Here is a 24057-nt window from a genome sequence, read left to right as displayed (position 1 = left end):
TATCATCGGGGACACTCACCGGGGACCACTCAACGCCTTTTACCGAGGCCCGGTGGGGGGGGGTAGTTTACTCCTCTACTCTCAACCACTGCCCTAACGCTCTCTGATCGCTATGGTAATGTTTAAACATCCCTTCAAAATAAGATACAGACACACCACAACAATGAAGTGTGTTGTAAAGGGCTGGGGGGATGAAGTAAAGGGCCGGGGGGGGGGGAGGGCGTCCTTCGGGGCCCACCTCCAATTAGTCGAAGGACTACATGTGGTCCGCGGCCCACAGGTTGGGAATCGCTAGTTTAACTGATTTGACTGAATTGTGGGTCTCAATTTATTGTAAAGATGTCAGCAACACGAAGATTAATGGTCAGACTACTTAGGGCTAGCTACTAAGTATATGTATCAGAAGAAAATTTTCATAATACTCTGTGTATGTAGGAGTATAAGACCTGTGTACCTACTTTGTTAAGATTTGTTAAAGTAATTTTCTTGTTTGATGCCCTTAAATGAAAAACCAGTGGCTCTTTTCTACTTGTTCCTGCAATGCAGATTATCTTGTCCAAACAATTTTATACAAGGTAAATAGCCATTGGTATGCTATGTTTGTGTTGCATTTTTTAATATATTTTAGAAAAACCCAGATGTGGCTGGAGATGAAGGGTTCTTTGATTTGCTAAGCAGATTTCAAAGCAACAGAATGGATGATCAGCGGTACTGTTTCCAGGACAGGAGCAGACTGACAGCTACTGCATCTTCCACTCCATCAAGAACAATGAAAAAATGTAATTAATTTTAGGTTTTGTGGCCTGGGTGGTTAGAATGAAATCTGAAACCATTGAAAATCGTACAAATAGCATAATCCATTATTTTGTCCTTGCCGCTCTGCAGCGTTTTCTGCTTCCATGGTCTCACCCCACACAGATGAATTTCTAGACCTACTAGCTAGCTCTCAGAGCCGCCGCCTAGATGATCAGCGAGCCAGTGCCAGCAATTTACCAGGGCTTCGGCTTAATCAGCATAATAGTCAGTCAGTCCTTAGCCACTTGATGGCCAGTGGTAACAGTGAACCAGATGATGACTTCTTTGACATCTTAATAAAATGTCAGGTAAGTGGTTGTTCTGTGTGATACTGCTTATTGAAACTGCCGCAAGAAAATAGATGTTTGGTGGTACATCATGATATCTAGCTTCAGAAGGGCAGCTCTTTAAAAAATGACGGGGAACTGACAGCCTATTTAAGATTAATACTTCTGTCTAAGGAATAGCTGATAAACAGATGAGCAGCAGAGGCACTCAGTGCCATCCTAAGCAGAATTATGCCCTAAGTCCACTGAAAATAATGCACTTCGAAGGATGTAACTATACATAGGATTATATTGAAAGTCAATGACTGAAAATAGCTCTGCTCTACAAAGGATGCGATGATAGAGGTGCTGTAAGCAAATGACAGTTGAACTCAAAGAACTGGACACACTGAAATACCATTGACTGGATGGGAGGCTAAGCAAAGCTATGACACTCTTGTCCATTATATTTTAGCCAGGGGAACAATTTCAACACAAGTCTTAGATCCTGCACCTTTTTTTTTCATTCCAGCCTTTAGAATCATGGTTATTGTATATTCATTTCATTGACAAAGTTGTCCACATTTACTTGTCATCATAAAATCACCAACCTCAACTCTTTAGGTAGTACAATACACAGATACGTACTTTTCCATAATTCCTTCATTTGAAGAACATATACAGAAGCTTGCCTTTAAGAGGGATATTCAAGTATTCAGAATTAGTATACTTAATTATCTTAGAGGCACAGAGTTGGTGTTTTGTATTTTCACAGAAAGTATTGCCAGTTTCCCAAGACGATTGTGAGGGGGGGTTATGAAGGTGGTTTGGAGGGCCTTGCAGATTATAGGCTGACTGTACTACTGTTGGTGTAAATCAGGCTTTATCTAAATAAAGAACTCTGATTATCCAAGGACAAAATACTAGGGAAGCTAAAGAATCTCTCCGAGACTTAGCCAACATTATTGATCCCAAGCCCAGAATTCCTTGGATAAATCTAGAGGACGGAGACGTTAAAAATATAGGCAGGAAAAATGTCTGAGTTTATATTTTCAATTACTCAAAAAAAGAACTTTTCTTGTGCCATATTCTTGGAACAAAACAGTTATGAACCCAAATAAAATAATATTGCGTACCTGAAGTAAGGAGTTCAAGTTCAACAGTGTTCTTGTAATGCATAGAGTTGGAATTAACTGACAGAGAAGTTTAAATATCAGGAAGTGCAGAAACCATTGAATTTGGGTCCTGCTTTACAATCATTGTATCTTCCACCTCATTTATTTTGCACAGGTTAAATACCAGAAAATGGTAAATATTACATCCTGCTACTGTAGAGGGGAAAACTATCTTATGAGAAGATACTGGTTAAGGAGAGTTACCTCATGGCATGACAAAAAGCAGAAAATGTGATTTAAAGCTTCTGTTCAAAATTTTAAAACATAGGTAGTACATGCCTTTTAAAAATGGTGTGGTGATCCTTACACACTATGCCTCCTCACTATTATGAACCTTTTTAGTTACTTTTACATTTGGATTCAGTCTTAAGCAGATTAGTTTTTTATATCTGTGCAATTACAAGCAACCAGTGAGTAATGTAACAACATTTTTTTAATATGCAGCTGTGCAAACTGAGCTCTAAAAGTTACCAAAGAATATTTTAAAAGTTGCATGAAATATATTATTCAATTGTATATGGACAATTAGGGGAACAAACTACCAAAGGACAATTACTGACAATTCTTTGGGAGATAATTCATCTTTTTTCTTCGAAGAGTTCACAAACTCAGTTATATGCTCCTATTCACATGAACTGGGAATAGTTGATCCATATGCCTCACATTAAATATTTGGGTGGGGAGAATATATGTATTGTACTATGGGTACAGGATTTCCAACTAGCATCTGAGAATTAGCCTTACAGGGAGTAAACACCATGTAAACTGACAAATTTCTTTTTTAAAAAAAAACCGTAATTGGCTAGCTGGATAATACTGTCTTTTCTGATATATAAATGTACTTTATATCTTTTTATAAAAACAATACCATTGGAGTTTGTATTTAAAATTATATGAAGAGCATTTGTTGTTCTTTTTATATAGGAATCAAATCCGAAGTGTTAGTTATTCTTTAAATCCTGTTAATTCCAGTGAGATTCAAGCATGTACAATCCTAAGGATGGATTTCTGGCATAGGTTTTCCTGTGTAGCCAGACCTGCAGGAGATGAGGTTATGAAAAAAAATTCCCTATCTTGAACTTGTTTTGTGATTGTACAGGATCCAACCTATAGACTACTCCAGAAGTGCAGACTGAAGGAGCCAAAGCTCATGGATTTCCATCACTTAAAACAATTCAGTTCTCTGATGGATTATGGCTATAACATTTTAGCCAAAAACTCAAGTTATGGGTTTGTAAAGATGATGTTAATATTGAGGAAAGGGTAGACTCTGAACTGTTGAACAATATTGCAATTCAGTTGTTTTCACTAAGCCTTATATTTTTCAGGGCTCTCGACTGGATGATCAGAGATGTGCACCACCACCAACTGTCACAAAAGGACCAACTGTACCTGATGAAGATTTCTTCAGCCTTATCTTGAGATCCCAGGGAAAGCGCATGGATGAACAGAGAGTATTTCTACCTTCTAGTTTAAAGAGACCAAGTTCTAGCTAATGGACTTCTTGCAAAGCACACTGGAGAGCAAAAACATCAGGGGATTAGTACTGTAACAAAACATCTTTTTTATTTTATATATATAGAGAGAAAACTATGCCTTTAAAAATGTAAATTTGCAGTGTTCAAAATGCTACATAAATTTACATAACAAATGGTACAGTTCTTGCTGCCAGTGCTTGAAAATGTGTCTAATAACTTCAAAAAAAACTGTACAGGGCCCCCTTTTTGTTTTATTAATTATTGTAGTGCTTGAGGTACAACATGGCACAACTTGTGAATTTTTCAGCTAAAATTGTGATTAAGTAGTACTTAAATATCAATGTTTTTTCTAATTTCTACTGTATCTTAATCATAACAGTATTGTTTTTTTAAAAAAATTGTAAAAATAAATTTTAATTACAGGTTAGACCAGCTGTTTTTTGTTGTAACTAAAGAGGTCAGAGAACTATGTAAATGGCATACAAACTAGGGCAGGGGTAGTCTGCGGCCCTCCAGATGTCCATGGACTACAATTCCCAGGAGACCCTGCCAGCAAACACTGTCAGGGGCTCATGGGAATTGTAGTCCATGGACATCTGGAGGGCCGCAGTTTGACTACCCCTGATCTAGGGCTTCAATCCAAAGAACAGTCTGCTGAGATAATCCAACCCCAAAAAAATCTAAGCTTGATCACATTCTCGCTGGGAAAACATGACATAGCATTAGCAACAGTCTTTGGAAATGCACTCTCTTCCCTCCTATGTCTCGGCTGACTTTTCTGGTCCTGGTTAACAGTTTCAGGTGGGTATCCATGTTGGGCTCAAGTAGAAAACCAGCAAGATACTATGGGAGCTTTGAATGTCAAAAGTTTACACCTTGGAAAGTTCTTTAAGGTGCTATTAGACTTGAAACTTTCTGGTCACCACACAGGAGCTAAGGTGCAACAGATGCTGATTAACACAAAGAATCAGACCCAGCCAGTTTTCACAGTCTTGCCTAATTTAGCCCTCCCCACATGGGACCCCCCTTCTGTTTTAACCAGTGGAAATGCTATTTGGATCCAACCTACTGTTAAAGCTTTTTGCGTGTATGTCTGCTTTTATGGGATTCTATTGTTTACCTTTCAGTTATTGTTCAAAATGCTAAAAATGTTCATAGGGGTGACAGACGTGCAGCTTAATTCCATCTCTTCAGCTCGGCTGAATGTGGAACAATATAGAAAAACAATGTTGTCATGAAAGTTTTTATTTTGTTTGCAAACAGTATCTGCAACTCCTTTTTATAAAACATGTCTTTGTTTTCAACATTACTTTGCCACAGAATGTTTGTTCAATGTGTTAAATTGTTGTAAGGGGTTCAAAGACCTAAACATAATTCAGATCTTTGAGAACAACACACTGATCTAATTAAAATGTAACGAAGTACTGAATATTGACTGAAGCATATGAAGCAGTTCACTTGTATAGCTTTTTTCAAACAGAAATATTGGGGGTGGGGTGTTCCTGGTACAATTGGAGGTCTATCAGGAAGCAGAATTCATCTGATTTTGTTCCTGCAACGAAAATATTTCAAGTTTGAGAAGCCTATGTGTGCATTTGCAAAATCCCTAACTTTTAGCAAATCACCTTTTCTGTTTCTGACAGAAATCACAGCAAAACAGCTCTACTCTAAGGCCTGCTACTTTTGTTGTAGAGAAAATATATGAAGAATGTGGAATAGATGGCAAGAGATCCCTTGACATGCCTACATACAAAACTAAGTGCTTAGTTGCAGTTTGTCCTCAAAGTCAACCTCTATTCCTTAGTCAGCATTGACTAGCACACATCAGGGCTAGTCTTACTCAGGGTTTGAAGCCAGCAGTGTTGCTATTAAATAGTGCTACACAACACAGTTGATACTAATAAAGGATGGGGAAATTTCATGAACATGTCTTAACCATTCTTAAGTCAATATGAACTATCAGGTTGCAAACTTTTTTCTTCGAAACTGATTATTTTAATTTATTCTCTTAAATTGAACAATAATTTGTTATTTTTAATGTCTTCCTTGTAATTTTCACATGACCAATCGTTGAAAATTTAGAGTTTGATATCAATATTCTTTGGATTAGCAGAAATTTAAAATACATTAAAGTGTAACTCATTCTCACAAAGCAGGCTTCTTACCAGTAGCCTCTCTACAGTGGCTGGATTCTGCACATGTTTGTTTTGTCTTGAACCTTCAATAACTGCCTCTTAATTGTTTACTTTGATTTTTTTGCAATAACTAGATAAGCATGCTTCAGGACAAATATTTTCCCTAAAAGTCATTATGTCTGGTTTCAAGCGATATTTTTCTGCAAGGCTGTAGTAAGCTGAATCAATGGAGGTTCTATGTAATGATAATTGTCCTAGAAAATTTCAGCTGATTTTTGGCAACATCATAGTGTTTTCAAGGCAAGAAACACTCAGAGGTGCTTTGTCATTGTGTGCCTCTGTGTTATGACTCTGAATCTCCTTGGTAATCTGCCATCGTAGCACTAACCAGGGCCAACCATGCTTGGCTTCCAAGTTCTGATGAGATTGGGCCAGCCTGGGACATAACCAATTTAGTGCAACACAGAGTCTGAACCTATTAGAAATAAGCAACAAATTATGTTTATCTACTCTCACTCTTCTCTCCAAAGAAAGCACAATAAGAAATGAAAAAGATGCCTACCCTAGACTAGACAAAATAATGTATCATGTGTTTAACTTTCTTTTAAGGTAGCTTTTAAAAATTCCCTCATGTCTGGTTGCAAAGTGGCAATCAGTGCAACATTCTCTTTTGCCTTTAAGTCTGGCCAAAAATGAACAGCCTAGAATTGTTCAGGTATTATTATTCCCAGAATATGAGATTGAAAATAAAATGATTAACCACTGCAGCAAGAGGGAAAGGCCTGTGTTTGTACTCCTTACCGCTGCCTCACTAAGGAAGACTGAATCAGTTCAGGTGAACTTCCCAATTATGCAGTATGTAAAAGAAATTGTAAGCTAGACTTACAGTAAAGCTCAAATTTTCCATAATCATCTTTGTGGATTCCTTTAATTCACATGAGGTGCTCTTACTCTTCTCAAATCCTTTGATTGTCTCCAGAGCATCTTGCTTCACTTCTCTATCATCTGCAGAGTTATACTTTGCTTCCTCTTCATTACTCTTTGTAGGATCTTTTACGTCGTATGGTCTCTTTGGTTCAGCTACATTTATTTCAGCTAGATTTTGACCTGTGCTGTTTTGATGTACTCCATCAGCCTGAGCCATTAATCTGTTATGCAGTCCAATCTATAAAAAATGAAATATTATGGAACCATATAATGGAATGAATAATAACACCTAATGTCAGAAAAATACAGTGCAATTGCTGAATAGTTGCAGTCAAATAATGCTGTATATAATTACACTGTAAATAGTATTATCTGTAAATAATCAAGATAGCTTATTATTATCATCATCATGCAATTTTGTTACCTTGTCTTTCCACTAAAGAAGAGCTTTATTTGTACTCCACTTTTTACTAGCTGAAGAAGTCTCAAAGCAGCTTACAATTGTCTATCCTCCTCTCCCCAGAGAGCTTTACGAGAACTGTGATGGCCCAAAGTTACCCTACTGGCTACATGTGGAGTGGGGAATCAAACCTGCTTCTCCAGACCAGAGACTGCCACTTTGAACCACTACACGAAGGAGTACTTTCTTCAGAGATCAGTATTTAAACTACTAAAGTCTCTGCCTTCTGATTCTAGCAGTAAAACAAAATCTTTACTTACTAAATGGCTCACTAAAATCTGACTTCCCTGGGGCCTACACATTTATGACTGGCTCCAGATGTAGTACTATAGACTACATTCTTGTATATTCACTACTCCTCAAATTGATCTAAAACTTTGACTTTTTTCTCTATTTAGAGGGTGATCATTTCCCTCTATTTCTTCAGGTTTCCAACTTTCTAATCTAATCTCATTTAAAATCACGATGGACACCTGTACTCTAGGACAAGATGTAGGGTGAAACAGTCCCCCAATTTACACATTGATTTAAAGGGAGTTCTAGATAATCAAGATCTGCAGTCCTTTAAAATGGCCTCCTCTAATCTATCAGAATCCCATAACATATTTTGAAGCCCTCATTGCAGAGTTGGGAGTCTATCCTGTTTAGACTGCGTGGGAAACGGGCAGCAGAGAAATAGTATTTAATACTCTAAACCCTGGTTTGATAAATAACGTGGAGGCAAAAATGCAACTCAAAAAAGTCTCATTTAAATTTTGTTAAGACTGCCCCAGAAAACTCAAGTGAGGATGTCCATGGCTGCTTGCTGATTTAAAAAAAGGTATAAAGAACTAACTATAGAAAAAGGAACATCTAAGGGAACAATGGAAAAAGCTGGACAAGGCAGCGAAAGATATAAATTCTGCTCTGATTTGGAAGATGACCAGAAAGTGTGCCAAAACAGACCCCACCCCTAATGATGCCACCATCCCAGCCAATATTTGGGTCACATATTTTGAAAGTATGTATGAGGATGTATCCCTACAATCTATGCAGGTCTCAGACCTAGGTGAATTACTCAAATGGTCCCGTTACTTAAACTGAGGTCATTGCATATCTTAACACAGCCCGCGGCGGCACGGGCGCCGTGGACTAAATAAAGCCGTAAGGGCTTTGTGGGAGGAGTTAGGGCAGGCTCTGTCTGGGATGAGGAAGGGTGCTGATTGGCCCCTTCCTCCGGACAGACCCTCGGCCGGGCCAATCGGCAGGTGCGAAGTGCCTGCCGATTGGCCCGACCAATTCCCGCCCTGCCGACGAAGCAACTGCGAGCCGCGCTCTGCGCGGCTCACAGTTGCTGCCTTGCCGGAGGCCTGACGCAGCGAGAGGCGCTTTGCGCCTCTCACCGCGTCAGGCCGCCAGCCAAGGAAGCCCCCGGCAGCCGCGCTGGGGGTTTCCTTGCCTAGCGCCCACTGTATTTTTTTTACAGCGGACTTGATTACTAGTATAGAGATATTAAAGAAGAGGAAAGCACCTGAGTGGGTTGGGATCACTGAAAAATTCCTGAAAGTACTCAAATATTGGTGGACTCCTCTTTCTGTTATGCTCCCCACATGGGAAGACCTCACTTAGTCAGCTACAATAGGGAAGACAACTTAACCTAACAGATAAAAACTCATAAAGGTGTCAGGGCAAGGCTACAAACATCATTAGCGAGGGGATCAGCTTTGCCCTCTATGGTTCTGGAGGGCTTTTATAGGAAAGTGCCTAGAGCCGAAAGATTTTGCCCTTGCAACTCTACAGTGGTAAAATCTCCTGTACATATGATCCTTAGGTGTCCCTTCTATATAGCTGTCAGAACTAGGCTAATTTCCCACACACACTTGAAAATACTCCTAGTTACATGGAGGGGGGGAATCAAACTCCTATGGAAAGGTAAAGCCTCAAGTATTACACACGTTGCCAAACATTGCACCCAAATATAGGTAAAGATAAAGGTATCCCCTGTGCAAGCACCGAGTCATGTCTGACCCTTGGGGTGACACCCTCTAGCGTTTTCTTGGCAGACTCAATACGGGGTGGTTTGCCAGTGCCTTCCCCAGTCATTACCGTTTACCCCCCAGCAAGCAAGCTGGGTACTCATTTTACCGACCTCGGAAGGATTTTACCGACCTCGGCTGCTGGGATTGAACTCCCAACCTCATGGGCAGAGCTTTCAGACTGCATGACTGCTGCCTTACCACTCTGCGCCACAAGAGGCTCTGCACCCAAATATACAGAGTCCAAAACATTCAGCTAAGGATCTATAAAAGGTGACCTAAAGGGGAAAAAATAACATTTTTTTTAAAAGGTTAACTTTTAATTTTTATATACATGCGTCAAATTTTTAATCTTGTATACATTTTATTTCGTTATAAAATTTCAAAATTGTTAATATTATTTATTTGTTGTACTTCCCTAGCACATGGTGAAATGTCTGTATTTTATCTTATATCCTGAAATATCTAGTGCTGAACTGAATAAATTGAACTGAACTAAGGAGTACCTTAGGTAACTTACAATAAGAAAGATGAAATAGAATCCTATAAAACCAATAATTCAAGTAGCAGCAGATAGTGAAGAAAAATCAAACAACAGAACACAGAACTTTAAAACAAAGAGCATAAAAACATGATTCTAAATAGCAGTCTACAATTTTCAACAAGTTTCCATTCTACTTCGGTACGCATAAGAATAAACTTAAAAGGAGTCTGGAAAAGTGATATTTTCAGATTCTATCAAGAGTCCAATGAAAAATGGGATCAACATATCTTTGAAAATAAGTTTAGCCCATCTTTGAAAATAACATTATTGCAGCTATATTAATAATCTTAACACCGCCCGTGGCGCCACGGACTAAATAAAACGGTAAGGCATTCTGAGGCGGGATGTGTCCGTGATGAGGAAGGGTCTGGATTGGACCCTTCCTCTGGACAGACAATCGGAGCGCGGCTGCTGGGGGCTCCCTGACCTCATCGCCGCTGAAAAACAAAACCTCCTAGGAGCCACCGATCACAGGAAAAAAAAAAAAAAAACCCAAACCGCCAAACAGAAAAAAAAAAAACCCAAACAGACACTCGGAGGGATCAATCGGCAGGCGCTTTGCGCCTGCCGATTGATCCCTCCGATTCCCAGCCCCAAGCAACTGCGAGCCACTCGCAGCGCGGCTCGCAGTTGCTTCTTTGCCGCCGCAGCACGGCTGCCGGGGGCTTCCTGACCTCATCGCTGCTGAAAAACAAAACCTCCGAGGAGCCACCGATCACAGGAAAAAAAAAACCCAAACCGCCGATGAGCCGCGTCAGGAGCCGCCCAGGAGCACCCGTCCTCCGACGCGTGCGCACAGGGCGGCTGCCGGCTCCTCCCTGCCCTCATCGACGCTGAGAAAAACACCTCTGTGGAGCCACCAGTAACAGAAAAAAAAACGCCCAAATCCGCCGATGAGCCGCGTCAGGAGCCGCCCAGCAGCACCCGTCCTCCGACGCGTGCGCACAGGACGGCTGCCGGCTCCTCCCTGCCCTCATCGCCGCTGAAACAAAAAACACAGCCGAGGAGCCGCCGAAAGAAAAAAAAAAACGAAAGCACCGAGCCGCCGAGGAGCACCCATCAGGAGCAGCATCCTCTTACATGTTACCTTCCGCCCTTGTCTCCTAGCGCCCATTGTCTCCTTTATACAATGGGCTATATTACTAGTCTGAAATATTTTAAGAATTTTGCAACATGCTAGGAAGCAAATTACAAAAAGCATGACATTAATATTTTTGTTAACCATGCTTACCTCATAGTTATCACTGCCTTTTTTTTCTGGTTCTACTTGCATCTCCTCTTCCTCAAAAGGTAGATTACTCTAAAACATAGAGCAAATTTAAGCAAATAATACGTAAAAAGGAATAAGCCTCATTAAAAACACTTGGTCTTGCATATGTGTTCATGTATAATATCAGGCTGCAAGTTTTTTCACCATGCAATTCCTTGAGAAAACCTTTTAAGAAGTTAGCTTACTGCATTCTAATCGCACAAAATAATGCTTCAATTGTTTATTTTTCCCATGCTAAAATCCTGGCCCACAATGCCTCTTTTTGAGAAAGATACTAATTAATTAATGAACTATTACTTTTAAAAATCCTTTTCTATGGCTTCATTTGAAACAGGATATTACTTTAAAAATAAAAACAATGATTTTACACTACTTGCTAACCCAACTGATGCAGCACTAGTTTAATATTACTGAAAATACCTTATTTCCTCACTTACTTTGGCTGTCACTTTGGAATGCTCTTCAAGCGGCATATCTAGTACATCACATGCTCGCAAAATGTCAATTCTGCTTTTGTTGCCTTCTTGAGATTTTTGGCACTCATTTCTTGCATTCAAAGCATCTCCTCTGTCCAATGGTCCTCTATTGGTGCAGTCAATATACCCCATTGAGTAGTTAACTCTACCATCTGCTCCATTAGGTTGGTGATATACTACAGGTTCTTGTCTTTTCAGGTTGCTTGGTGGAAGAGAAGGAGGGTTCTGTCTCTCTTGGTAGGTTAGGTGCCTTAATGCAGTAACTGATCTTCCTGCCCCATAGCAGAAACTCTATAGCAGACATATTTATTTATTTATTTTTGAATGTATATCCCACCTCTCTTGGCAATGTCGCCTCAAGGAAGCTTACAAGATAATAAAATAGCATAACCCATAAAATTCCATTAAAATATATAATAACATTAATCATAACATTAATCATAAAATCACTCATAATGATGGTGGTACAAAACAATTTCCCACAATTTAATTTAGCTGGTCCCAAACCAAGGACCAAAATCATGAACTTAATAATATAACAACAGGTCCTGATTCCACGTTCTATATGGGACGCACAGAATACAGCGGGACCCCCAGATCATAACTCCGGTCAATCCTCCCCTGGTCTCAACCAAACACCTGGCTGAAGAGCTCCATCTTGTAGGCCCTGCGAAACCTAGATAACTCCATCAGGGCCCTTAGATCTTCCAGGAGCTCATTCCACCAGGTGGGCCAAAAAGGCCCTGGCCCTGGTCAAGACCAGGTGTGCTTCTCTGGGGCCTAGGACAACCAGCAGATTTCTGTCCACAAGGCGAAGAGCCCTGTGGAGGGCATAAGCAGATAAGCCATCCCTCAGATAGGTAGGACCCAGGCCGCATATAGCCTTAAAGGTCAGAACCAAAACCTTGAACTTGATCCAGAAGCAGACAGGTAACCAGTGTAGTTTTCTCAACACCGGCTGAATGTGGCCCTCCAAGATGTCCTACTGAGGACCCTGGCAGCTGGATTCTGTACCTGCTGAAGTTTCTGGGTCAAAGACAAGGATTAGCCCACACAGAGTGAGGTACAGAAGTCCAGTCTGGAAGTGACCATTGCATGGATCACTTCTGTGGATCATCTCTAGACTGCTGCATGGATCCCTGTAAGTACTCATATATCTTCCTTTAATTTTCCATTCATCCTTTTAACAGTATTGTTTTCTCAATACATAGGACTTGCAACATCTATTTTCACAGAGGCTTTACATTTTTAATTGCTCATTCCATTAAACAAGATTCTACCATCAACCCGCCTGAGCTTGTCTACAGTTTTAATGGATTAATTACTCTTCTTAGCTACCATATTTGCCAGCGTATAAGACGACTGGGCATATAAGACGACCCCCCAACATTTCCACTCAAAATATAGAGTTTGTTACATTACATTATGGTACTATGGGCCCCTATGGGCAGCTATATCTATCCCAACTGAAGTGCACCCGGTGTATAGGACGACCCCCCCCCACTTGGAGGCATGTTTTTCAGGGGGGGGAAAGTAGTCTTATACGCCAGCAAATACTGTAAATCAGTGGTCCCCAACCTGCGGGCCGCGGCCCGGCGCCGGGCCGCAAAGGCCATGGCGCCGGGCCGCGGCTCCCTCTCCCCGCCCCCCCCACCCCCGCAGTAAAAAACTTCCCAGGCCGCAAGCCTGCGGCCCGGGAAGCTACTTACTGCGGGAGGGCGGGGAGAATCAGGGCCGGGCCGCGCCCGTGCAGGCCGCGCCCTCTCGGCCCGATCCACGGGCGCGGCCCGCGGGTGTGGCCCGATCCGCGGGCGCGGCCGGGCGCGGCTCGCGGGTGCGGCCGGCGGGCGCGGCTCGCGGGTGCGGCCGGCGGGCGCGGTCGGGCGTGGCCCGATCCGCGGGCGTGGCCGCGGGCGCGGCCCGAAGCGTGGGCGTGGCCCGCGCGGGCGCGGTCCCTGCGGGCGCGGCCCAATGCCCTGCCGGTCCCCAGCCTAAAAAAGGTTGGGGACCACTGCTGTAAATAACTATATGGTGCTCCTACAATTGCAGTGTATGTCAGTAATTTTCTTTTAAAAATTATTTACAAAAATTTCATCCTGCCTTTCTGCTCTTACAAGGGCCACCAAGGTGAATGATAATTTAAAACATACATGATAAATTAGAATACTAGAATATGAGGTCATAATTATTCATCTTGGCTTTATCAAATATGGGAGTCTGTAATGTTGTTCAGAGTTCCATAAAGCCACAATGCATTCATTATAAAACATCGATTTTTGCAGTTCAAAAAGCAACTGCAACCGAACCAAAGTTGCAGGTAACTATGCAGGTACATTAGAAATAATCCAAATGCAACTGTATATTTTATTAAAAACAACTTTAAATAGTCGGAAAGTTCACCAAAACTCTCTTTCAATGGAGATGTTAATCAGAGGAATAGGAAGAAAGGATGTGGCAGGCACTATGGAAAAACAAACTCTGCAGTTTATAACAGTGTTATAACAGGAGGAGGAGTGGGGAATTGAACCTGGCTCACCAGATTAGAAGTCCATGCTCCTAACCACTACACTAAGCTGGTGCTCGACATAAGATATGTGATGCTCCTTCTGACCCCACCTGCTCACTCTGGAGTAAAAAGGTAAGTGGCTAATTACACTCAGCTTTAGACTTGCTGATATCAAACTGTTGTCCAATTCCACAATGTCATGTCTGTATTTACACAGTGGTGAGAGTATACATATACATACCAAAACTGCGACGGCTAAAATGATTAACACTGGAAGCTGTAGTAGCACTGGGATCTCCTTCATGAGTGCTCTAATAAATTCACCAATTCCTTGCCCTATGTGCTTCAGTGGCTCTGTTACAAAATTGGTAAATGTAACAGCCAAAGCCTATAATAATAGGGTGGGAAAACAATAATTATTTTGATGGCTTTACTAGGAAAAAATGTAAACTGCTTGGTCAGAAATTGGGAATACCTTTGTTGGAGGAACCAGCCAAATTGGATTTACTAATATAGTTTCATAATACTTTTGGCAAGGGTCATCCTGGAATGTCCATGAGCTTCTAAGCCATTCTATAGTTAAAAAGCAAAAAATCATACAGCTATACACGAAGGTAGCAACAATTTCAATTACAAGATACATTAATTATTTAAAATTTTAAACTCGACATTTAATTGTTTTTATGTCTCTTTTAAAGACTTGATTTTAGAACAGCAATGTCATATTTAGCTTCTGAAGGGGAGTTGCAGAGTTTTTTAGGGATTGGTGGGTTGAGGAAATGGCTGGAAGATGGGATTTTATTGCTAAAATCAAAAATTTGATTTTATTGTTGTAAACCACCATGAGCCAACTGGTCTGGGAGTAGTAGTGAATAAGTTTAACAAACAAACAAATATACAAATATAAAATTAGATGTCAGAAATAGATATACTATGGAAATAGTAAATACAAAGTTGTGACAGGAAAGAAATTTCTTATCATTGTGGTTAATTATAATGAGATAAACTCCCAGGTTTGTTGTTGTTTTGCTAGTCAGCAATCTGGGAAATATGGAACCAGACTGCTTACCCACAGTTGAAAACAATGGTACAGAAAGCATGATTTTCTACACAAAGGTAATTCTTTCTTTAGCTTGAGATACCAGATACATGTGTCATGTTGTGAGGACCTTGTAGAAGAACCCAAGTCTGCCACAAATGGTCTTAAGGTTAAGGATGAGGCATTACATGACATTAGCTGGCAACAGCCAAGTTATGAGCATTTCATGGAAGTTTCCTCAATTGATCTCAAGAAAAAATCAAGTTGATAAGAACTATTCAGTTTTATGAGAAGCAGCATTCTCGTATGGCTTTTGCTGCCACATCTAAAACTCAATTTAAATATTAGGTAGCAGACTTAAGTCTGAAAACCCAGGTTCCCATTGGATTTTTAACATGGAAGGAAAATCTGAAATAGAATTTAATCATTTTTTCCTTCTTCTGACATTTCTCTCATATGCTTTTCCACAGGCAGGTTTCCAAGACATATATTTACCATAGCTGGTAAAGCAAAGCTGAGGAAGAAAAATACAGAGGATAAAGAATGATGGGAGGGTTGGTCCAGTACTTCTCTCACGTTTACATATACATTGGTTTACATACTAGGGTCTGTAGTGCCCAATGTGTTGTTTGGCCCTGAAAAATGTGGTGCATCTATGAAATGTTTTATTGAAATTATTTCAGGATGCTCACACACATGACAATACATAAAAAAACCCATTCAAAGACAACCATGGATCTTCTAAAAGGAATGAGATATTATCTTCAAACAAGTTCCATGTATGGCAGGTATGTTTCAATAAATAGTCTGATGTGCTAGAACACATAGAAGGGTTTCAAGTTAATATTGATGCAAAGTATTCTAGAATAACTGACACTACTTGGAATGTACAATACCCAATTTTTAACATTACCACTTTTAAAATAAAACACATCTGACATGGAAACTTAAATAACAAACTCCAAAACGGAGAGCTCACCTAAAAGGCCATCACTCCAGTGTATTTTCTCAGCACACACATTATCAAAATTCCCCATTTTTGCTACTTCAGCCTGATGCTGGGCAAAGGCTACCTTAAAAAAAATGGAATTTTTAATTTTTAAAATCTAAATAATTTCATTTTGTAATCTTATTTTTTTTAAGTGGCTTGAGATAAAAAAGCTTGAGTTTCCACTGAATCTGATTTGAACAAGGTGATCATGGTCAGTAATACTGAACACTGTCTTCATATGCAGCAAGAATTTACAACCTCTACTAATTAAAATGTACTTTTTAAAGGCAGATTGTACTTGTGTGGCATTCCAAGCTGGGTTCTCTCCATCCCTGTGACAGAATCCTGAGTTACTTAAAATAAGTAGAGCAAAGGTGATGCTACCAGTTGGGTTGGACATGAACTGAAAAATTCCAGTTTGATTTGGGGTTCAGGGTGATCTCAAACTGAACCCTGAATTCAAACTACCCAGAAGCCCTGAAACAAATCGGCTTAGAAGTAGAGAGAAAAAAAACCAGGGCATCCCACTGAGAGGCTGAAATGGCTGTAAAGCCATTTCAGGGATCAATTTTTCTTCCCCCCCCCCCACTCCCGACTGCTGTGAGGCCAAAATAGGTGGAAGCCATTTAAAACCTCCATTTAGCTTCCCTCCATCTGCAAGGGCAGAAAGCAAAACAGAGAGTTTAAACAACCAGACATTTAAACCTCACAGCTTGACCAGTCTGCCAGTCAGCTGTGAGGTTTAAATGTCTGGCAGCTATTTAAACCTTCAATTTCACTTCCCTCCCTCCAAACGAAGCCATGTCAATCCTCCGTTTTGCTCCACTCTCCAAATGGAGGGAAACAAAAGTGAGGTATTATATGGCTAATAACCCAACAGGACAAGAAGTCTGGGAAATGTTGGGGGGGAGGGGAAACACCTCCTCCAAACCTGGGTAGGGGGTGGGAGGAGCCAAACCAGCCAAATGCAGATGGATTTAAGGTTGTGAACCAATTTGTGCCTATCCCTAGCTACCATACTGGAGGGGGTTTCCCAGCAGCCATGTCTATATTGGCTGCTTTCCATCAGTATGCAAGCTGGCCTATTGAACCAGTGCAGCATACATTTGTTGAAGACTTGAATAAGCAGCAACTTCAATTTGTACATAGATTATTTCCAAAGCAAAGAAATACCCACCTTCCCCTCCCTTTTTAATATTACTTACCTTATATAAGTACATCCAGTTCCATCCAAAACTGATGAGAAAACTAATGAATAAAACACGTTTCAGTTGTGTTAGCCAACCTATGCGTGTCCAGAGTTCTGTAGCAACAATTACTACAATGCACACTAAACACAGAAGTACCTTGGAAAAACAGGAGATTAAAAATTGTTTAAGAGTTGCATAGGCTTGAAAAACTTCAACAATCTCCTAAAAAAAACTTCCTCTTTTTTGAAAGTTCCAAAAAATTTTAAACTAATAAATTTAATTACAACAAAATACGAGTCCAATAGTACCTTTAAGACCACTCTGAGGAAGAGTGCATGCACTTGAATGCTTACACTTAAATCTTTGTTGGTCTTAAAGATGCTATTGGACTCATATTTTGTTGTGCTGCTACAGACCAACACGGCTACTCACTTGAATCTAAAGTAAAATTCATTATTTATAAAATTCATCTTCTGCTTGAAGTTGTATGCATATCATCTAGGCCAGCACAGTGTAGTGGTTAGAATTTTGGTCTAGGACCCAAGAGGCCCAAGTCTGAATCTTCACTCTTCCATGGAAGCTTGATGAGTAACCTTAAGCCAATCTCTGCCTCTCATCCTAAGCAACCTCACATGGTAGTTGTGAATATAAAATGCAGGAATGAAGAATGATGTCGTAAGCCACTTCAGGGAGAAAAGCAGGGAATAAATACCTTAATAAATTATCTCTAGTATTAGACTCAACATGGTGACATTAATGTAAATATTGTCAGGTAGGTAACCGCTTGCTAAATATTCTAAAAGCAATAATCTATCCTTTAATGTAGAACAGCTTGACAGTAGACAATAGTCAGTGAGTTTAAACAGGCACAATTTACTGCAGGTCTGCACAATTTCTGACCTGCCAAGCTAATTCAGCCCATCAGTTATGCATTAAATAGGATACCATGTATATGACAAATGCTCATAGCTGCTGAACTATCCGTAGTAAAAATTGTTCATACTTCACTTACTGTCTCCCGAAGGAATAACTGATTTGCTCAGCCACATTATTTGCACTTTTACTCCTGATATGACAATTTTTCTAGAAGAACACCTTATTACAGAAAAATCCACTTACCATAAAGATATTGTAGGGGTCAACCCCAAACACATCCTCAAACTTCCACTTCCATGCCTCATAATCATGATGCTTAAAATTAATCAGAATATCACTAAGTGCATCATCCAAAGCAGCTGATTTCCAGCCTTCTTCAATAAGAAATCTGTTTATCTCATTCAATGTCTGTTTAGTAAGGATGATCTCTGCATCGTAATGCATATCTCCAATATTATCATCAGGCTGAAGTGGAACAACAACAAAAAGTTAACTTTTAGTGAACAGTTTTGCATAGGCAAATAAAAGTCAACCATAAAATCCTGTAATATGAAATCAAATAAATAATCTAAAACAGCAGAAGCACCACCCATAATAATAAAATGCAGGAGATGAACAGATAATATAAAGGAAAAGCACACCAACAAAAACAATTAAAGAACCAGGAACGTCAGAATCACAAGGGAAAAGTGGATGTCTTGACAGCATCAGCACTATATCATACAACAGGCATGATGCTTCTCCCAAGATTTGATAATTATGCCTCATTATTATTCACTGCTAGCACAGGACGTTTTAGAAATGAACTTTAATTTTTAAATTAAATAAAGATGCTCAGTATTTTATTTTCACTGAAAATATTTTAATTTCATTGTTTTTATATTTTGAAATCAACCTTGAGTCTTAGTAAGAAAGACATGCATAAATGAAAATTTAAAAAATACCCCAAATACTCACTAGACCAAGTCTTCCTGCTTCAATTAAAATCTTATTCAGGTATCTCTTAAAAACATGAATACTATTGCTTTCATACAACTTGGCTCTCTCTTTCTTTTCATATTCTTCAAGCTGCAAAAATAAGATACTTCACTACTATATCTTCCCCCAACAACTATTTCATTTATGCCATTTCATTTATGCCATACACAAAATTTATATTCACACTAGATAACTATGAACACTAATCCCCACCACCACCTACATCTCCACAAATGATGGATGTTTATATAGCCCAGCACTTTACCCAAGATGATATACTAGCAAGATTTATAAAGCAGTATAAATGTGAACAAACCTTCTGAATGGCTGAATCTAGTTTTCTCTGGCACTTGGAAACATCCAAACTATGTCCTGCTGCTACTGTCTCTTGTGGTATTTTCTTATTTTCAGAAGCATCCTGGTTCACCTGCAATAATTGTTATTTATATGTGTTTTCTTGTTGCCCGTCTATTAATATCCAGATTATGTGACTGTTTAGACATAAACACACTCGGTAACTTAATTTAGCTTGTCTGGGAACACAAGTAAACTGGCTTGAGCCAAAGCTTTACAGGATCTCAATGCTCACCAGGAACACTACTAAAGCAGGAGCCCAGTATACTTGCCTGGACCATTGATATACACAGAGTATATGTAAATAAAAACATTAATATGAATGGAGCCTTCATGCATATATCAGAACACCCACACATACATTTGAATCACTGGATCCAGGCTAGACATATGAAGTGGGGGGGGGGGGGAGACAGAAAATTATGGTTAAATGCAAGCTATTTTCTGATTTCTCCAAGGAACCCCGCTACCCAAATATTTCTGCATAAACTAGTTGTGAGTTTAAAAAATGGTTGTTAAAATACTGAGTCTTATGGCAAAGTTGGAAAATACTGCTTTAGCTTCTTTTTAGTCTCTCAAAACCCATGTAAAATCCAAGCTACACATAAAATTCTCAAATTCTCTGGCATTCTTCAACTTCCCACATCTTCTTTATCATGCAATGCAATAGCCTCTGCTAAAAATTCACCAAGCAACGAAACATGCAAGTTAATATGAAAAAAATATAGAAGCTTTTTTCAATTCACTCAAGTCTTCAGGTACTTCAACTTTTGCTCCCCTTCCCTACAAACCCCCTCCCCCCACAAATTCCCCCAGAAAAAGAAGAAGAAAAACAGCATTTCCTCCCATGGCTTCAAAATGGCTGGAAATGATCACATCTCTAATCTGCGTTCATTTCATGTTAGAGAAATAAGTGGAAAAGGAGACACTACTGAAAGACTGGTGTGAAAATAAGCAGTTTTGCAGCTTTCAAAAACTACCAATTGCTCCTTCTTTCAGTTCTGTTTGATTCTGACAACTTTGTTCTAACAACACTATCAGAGATGTTAAGACTTCCTCCCATCCCTTGGACAGATCTGAAACATTCATGTGACAGGCAGCAACACAATCAGAAGACTATGAATTCAGTAAGGAATATAAATCCCTATTTAAAAACTGATCCACACAGCTTAAACAGGTGAGGTAATACCCAGCCTAGAGGGTATTAACTAAACAAATCTAAATTTTATTTTTCCATAGTACACAATTTTACAAGAGTTTCTGTATACTTACCTCATCAGGCTTTCTCATTCTTCCTGAAGCTGCATCATAATTTAGCATATCTGTTGGATCAATCCATTCATCATTCTGCATTTCACCACTTCCAATCAGCAGAATGGCACACAGTACCAAAGAAAGCAGCATCCTCTATCACCAAGCACAACAGAGTAAGATGTTTTCAGTAATATTTAAGATCCTGGAGAATACTTAAGCTATCTAGTGCTCCAAATTTATCATGGTTATCATCCTGGTTTCCTTCATTATTTGGATTCTGTAGCAAAATGGAAAAATAATTATCACTATTTCCTTGTCAAATTTATATTCTGTTCATCATTCATGGAACAGAATGACACATATAGGCTCTGCGTGCAATGCTCATTAAGATCAAGATCTGCTAATATTAAGAGATAATGTGACAGATTTTCAGACCTCCACTCTCTAGCATGAGTTTACACCACTATTTATCTTCTTATAACTACCAGCAAAGACTATTGAAGTACATATGAAAGTCCAAACTTCCCAGCCATAAAGCCACTTAGAGATTAGCAACTATTACATCACCCATCATTGCAAAACTCTCAGATCTAAACAAAAACACAACTTGGTTCACTGGCCTTAAGACAAAGCAAGAATCAAGGCAAATTAAAATGATGAATCATATTAATAAAGTACAATTCTCAGTGACAAAAGGTAGTGAACAATAGCAGCTGACTTACCAATTGTCTCAGAGGTTCAAGGGAAAGCAAGTCTTGATCTACAATAAACAGTGAAGACTACAATTCACTCATGTTAACAGAATTTACTAAATTTATTTTGCAATAATCTATTATATCAAGTATGAGCTTAAGATCAATAAATTGCTTCAGATCTTGTCATTTTAAAGTGCTAACTGTTCATCCCATATTTATACTTGGGACTCCTTTAAACTTCTACAGAATTAAGATTTGGATCCCATTAACTTTTCAGGTGACAGAAAGATTTCCAAGAGTAGAGTGCTATTTCTTTGCCTCCTCCCTCCCAATGCAGCCCATAATGCTGCATTTGAGACCTGGTGATCTCCAAAGGGGTGAACCAAAAGTCTACAGCATGAGGAAAGAATATGGGGAAATCATCTCTCACCTTCAATCAGCAGATATCCTTCATAGGATTGAACTCTATGGTCATTTCTGCACATTGCCCAAAACAGCATAATGCCCGCTGAATGGCACAGCGTGATAATTTATCGTGCCTCACCAGCCCTCCACACCTTATAGGCTTCTCGCCTTTTCTGCCATCTTTTTGCACTATAAAGGTAAAGGTATCCCCTGTGCAAGCACCGGGTCATGTCTGACCCTTGGGGTGACGCCCTCTAGCGTTTTCATGGCAGACTCAATACGGGGTGGTTTGCCAGTGCCTTCCCCAGTCAATACCGTTTACCCCCCAGCAAGCTGGGTACTCATTTTACCGACCTCTGAAGGATGGAAGGCTGAGTCAACCTTGAGCCGGCTGCTGGGATTGAACTCCCAGCCTCATGGGCAGAGCTTTCAGACTGCATTTCTGCTGCCTTACCACTCTGCGCCACAAGAGGCTCTTTTTTTTTTTTGCACTATATGCCCTCCTTATTTGCAGACTGAAAAAGCATAAAAGAGTGCAACTTGTCTGCTTCTCCTGGGAATAAGGGAGAAGGAGGCGGATACAAGGCAGGGCATTGCAGGGCTAACTATAGCAATATTGAGCCTCCATACGTTTCTTCTGTTGGTTGCCTGCTGGTTGTCAGCTGGTGGGTTGCACTATGTGAATCCATTTTTTGCGATTCCCAAAGTTGTGATTTAAAATGGAGGATGTAGCAAGTCGGTTACTGCCCAGATGCTGGATGCTGGCATATGGAGGGGCCGGAATATATGGCAAACATCACACTACATTTAATGAGTGCAGAAATGCCCTATATTTCTACCGTAGCAAATTATGATGTGTCAAAACATCTACATACACTAAAATACAAAGCTCTTGTAGACATCAACACCTTTGATTCTCAATGGCTGATTCTTAAAACTTTAGCCTTATCCCAATTATACCCCTTTAAGCCAGTGATACCCAGTGGCTCAGAAGCCACACAGGTCTTTTTGATAACACCATCTTTGGTTCTTCTGCATGCAAAGTCATTTCCCAGTGATGGTTGTCAGGTGGGTCCCACCTTGATACAGCTGCCAGTGGATTGACTAGAAAAGGGGTAGACAAACTGCAGTCCTCCAGATGTCCATGGACTACAATTCCCACGAGCATTTGCTGGCAGGGGCTCATGGGAATTGTAGTCCATGGACATCTGGAGGGCCGCTGTTGACTACCCCTGGACTAGAAGCTGAGTAAACTGTGATCCTCCCTGACCTTTTGGACTTTGTGCCAGGGATGGAAGAAAGCAGCTTGATCATTCCAGCAAATCCCCAATTTTTATCTGAGGTTTCTGCCAGCACCTGGTTGACTTTTAACACAAGGAAGCATTCTTTTTTTTTACAAACAGCCTAACAAACAGAAAGCTTGCATAATGTTTCATGTCCCAAGTCTGACTTTGCAAGCCCTTCCCTGCACTCCAGATGCAGGAGGCCCGAGCCTCAACTGAGATAGAAAGAGGCAACCCTACATGCTATGGGGTATACTGCTTAATTTAAAAGCCATAGTTATATAATTTAGAGTTATATATTTATTATTGTGCAGGTGTGTTTAGCCAGGTCGTACACAAGACACTGGCACTTTTGGTTGAGGGTAAGGTGCAGGGTGAGTACCACTACCATCAGCTTTCTCTATACGAATACATGCCAGCCAAACGGCCCTCGCTGCCAAGGGTGTCCAATGTGTACAAAACGTGCAGACACACATCGCCTCCCCACCCCCACCCCCACCCCCACCCCCACCGCTTGCCTACACAGACTCAAAGCCTGGCTCGACTAGCCGCCCTGCTGTCATGCTAAGAGGCTCCCTCTTGACTCTAGGAGGAAAGCTTTACCTGGTGAATTTAGGTCATACCGTTATTTTAACGGTAGGCTTGGGAGGGGGGGCATATCTGAGGCGAAAGTCTTGCCCTCGTGACGAAACGAGCAAGGAGAAAGCGGCCTCCCTACTAATGCGGCGGAGACAAAGAGCCCTCCCCTCCCCCACGCCAAGTCATTCGTTCCACGGTCGCGCGCCTCACCCTCCTCTCTTCCAACGGTCTCCCCTGACGGCGGTTGTGCAGGCAGCAGTGCAGAGCAACTCCCTTCCGCCGCTCTCCTCCTCGATCTCCATGAGGTCGGGAGCCCGCCTCAGCTGGCTCGGCCGCCGTTTGGGGTTGGATGGCGCCTCGTTTCCT

The 24057-nt window shown here is 40.5% G+C and overlaps 2 protein-coding genes across 14 annotated transcripts in view; one reads left to right on the top strand and one right to left on the bottom strand.

Annotated features, from left to right (window-relative positions):
- GPSM2 (G protein signaling modulator 2) overlaps nucleotides 1–5018 on the top strand; it is a 41966-nt gene extending 36948 nt beyond the window's left edge. For all 7 annotated transcript variants that reach the window (XM_077332802.1, XM_077332800.1, XM_077332801.1 and 4 more), the window contains 3 exons: nucleotides 629–779; nucleotides 886–1103; nucleotides 3565–5018. In XM_077332802.1, the coding sequence (XP_077188917.1) occupies nucleotides 629–779; nucleotides 886–1103; nucleotides 3565–3732 (537 nt within the window). In that variant the 3' untranslated portion in view covers nucleotides 3733–5018. The remainder of the gene's footprint in view (nucleotides 1–628; nucleotides 780–885; nucleotides 1104–3564) is intronic.
- Nucleotides 3622–24056, bottom strand: CLCC1 (chloride channel CLIC like 1). Of its 7 annotated transcripts, none has more exons than XM_077332813.1 (14): nucleotides 23902–24056; nucleotides 21452–21489; nucleotides 20748–21006; nucleotides 19438–19548; nucleotides 19101–19211; nucleotides 18387–18608; nucleotides 17283–17423; nucleotides 16066–16159; nucleotides 14523–14620; nucleotides 14289–14435; nucleotides 11503–11832; nucleotides 11027–11095; nucleotides 6736–7014; nucleotides 3622–3752 (listed from the first exon to the last, which is right to left on the bottom strand). In XM_077332813.1, exons 3-14 carry the CDS (start codon nucleotides 20877–20879, stop codon nucleotides 3729–3731), a joined length of 1758 nt encoding a protein of 585 aa, XP_077188928.1. In that variant the 5' UTR covers nucleotides 20880–21006; nucleotides 21452–21489; nucleotides 23902–24056; the 3' UTR covers nucleotides 3622–3728. The 7 variants fall into 7 exon arrangements, with proteins under 7 accessions (XP_077188928.1, XP_077188930.1, XP_077188924.1 ...); XM_077332815.1 differs by having other exon boundaries at nucleotides 3647–3752; nucleotides 6801–7014; XM_077332809.1 differs by lacking the exon at nucleotides 3622–3752 and adding an exon at nucleotides 4944–5266.
- Nucleotide 24057: the final 1 nt, after the last annotated feature.

The sequence above is a fragment of the Paroedura picta genome, chromosome 4 (genome assembly GCF_049243985.1).
Source record: "Paroedura picta isolate Pp20150507F chromosome 4, Ppicta_v3.0, whole genome shotgun sequence".
NCBI lineage: Eukaryota > Metazoa > Chordata > Lepidosauria > Squamata > Gekkonidae > Paroedura > Paroedura picta.
The sequence above is the reverse complement of the archived record's forward strand: the minus strand, read 5'-3'. Positions and strand labels throughout refer to the sequence as shown.

Excerpts from the sequence above, each read along its gene's own strand:
- CLCC1 (XM_077332809.1), bottom strand. The coding sequence starts at position 20,879 with ATGCTGCTTTCTTTGGTACTGTGTGCCATTCTGCTGATTGGAAGTGGT. Across the intron at positions 14,621-16,065 it reads CTGGAGTGATGGCCTTTTAG|AATGGCTTAGAAGCTCATGG; the intron begins GTGAGCTCTCCG and ends TTTTAACTATAG. Across the intron at positions 5,267-6,735 it reads TGGAAAATTTGAGCTTTACT|GAACAAAATCAGATGAATTC; the intron begins GTAAGTCTAGCT and ends TTTTCGTTGCAG.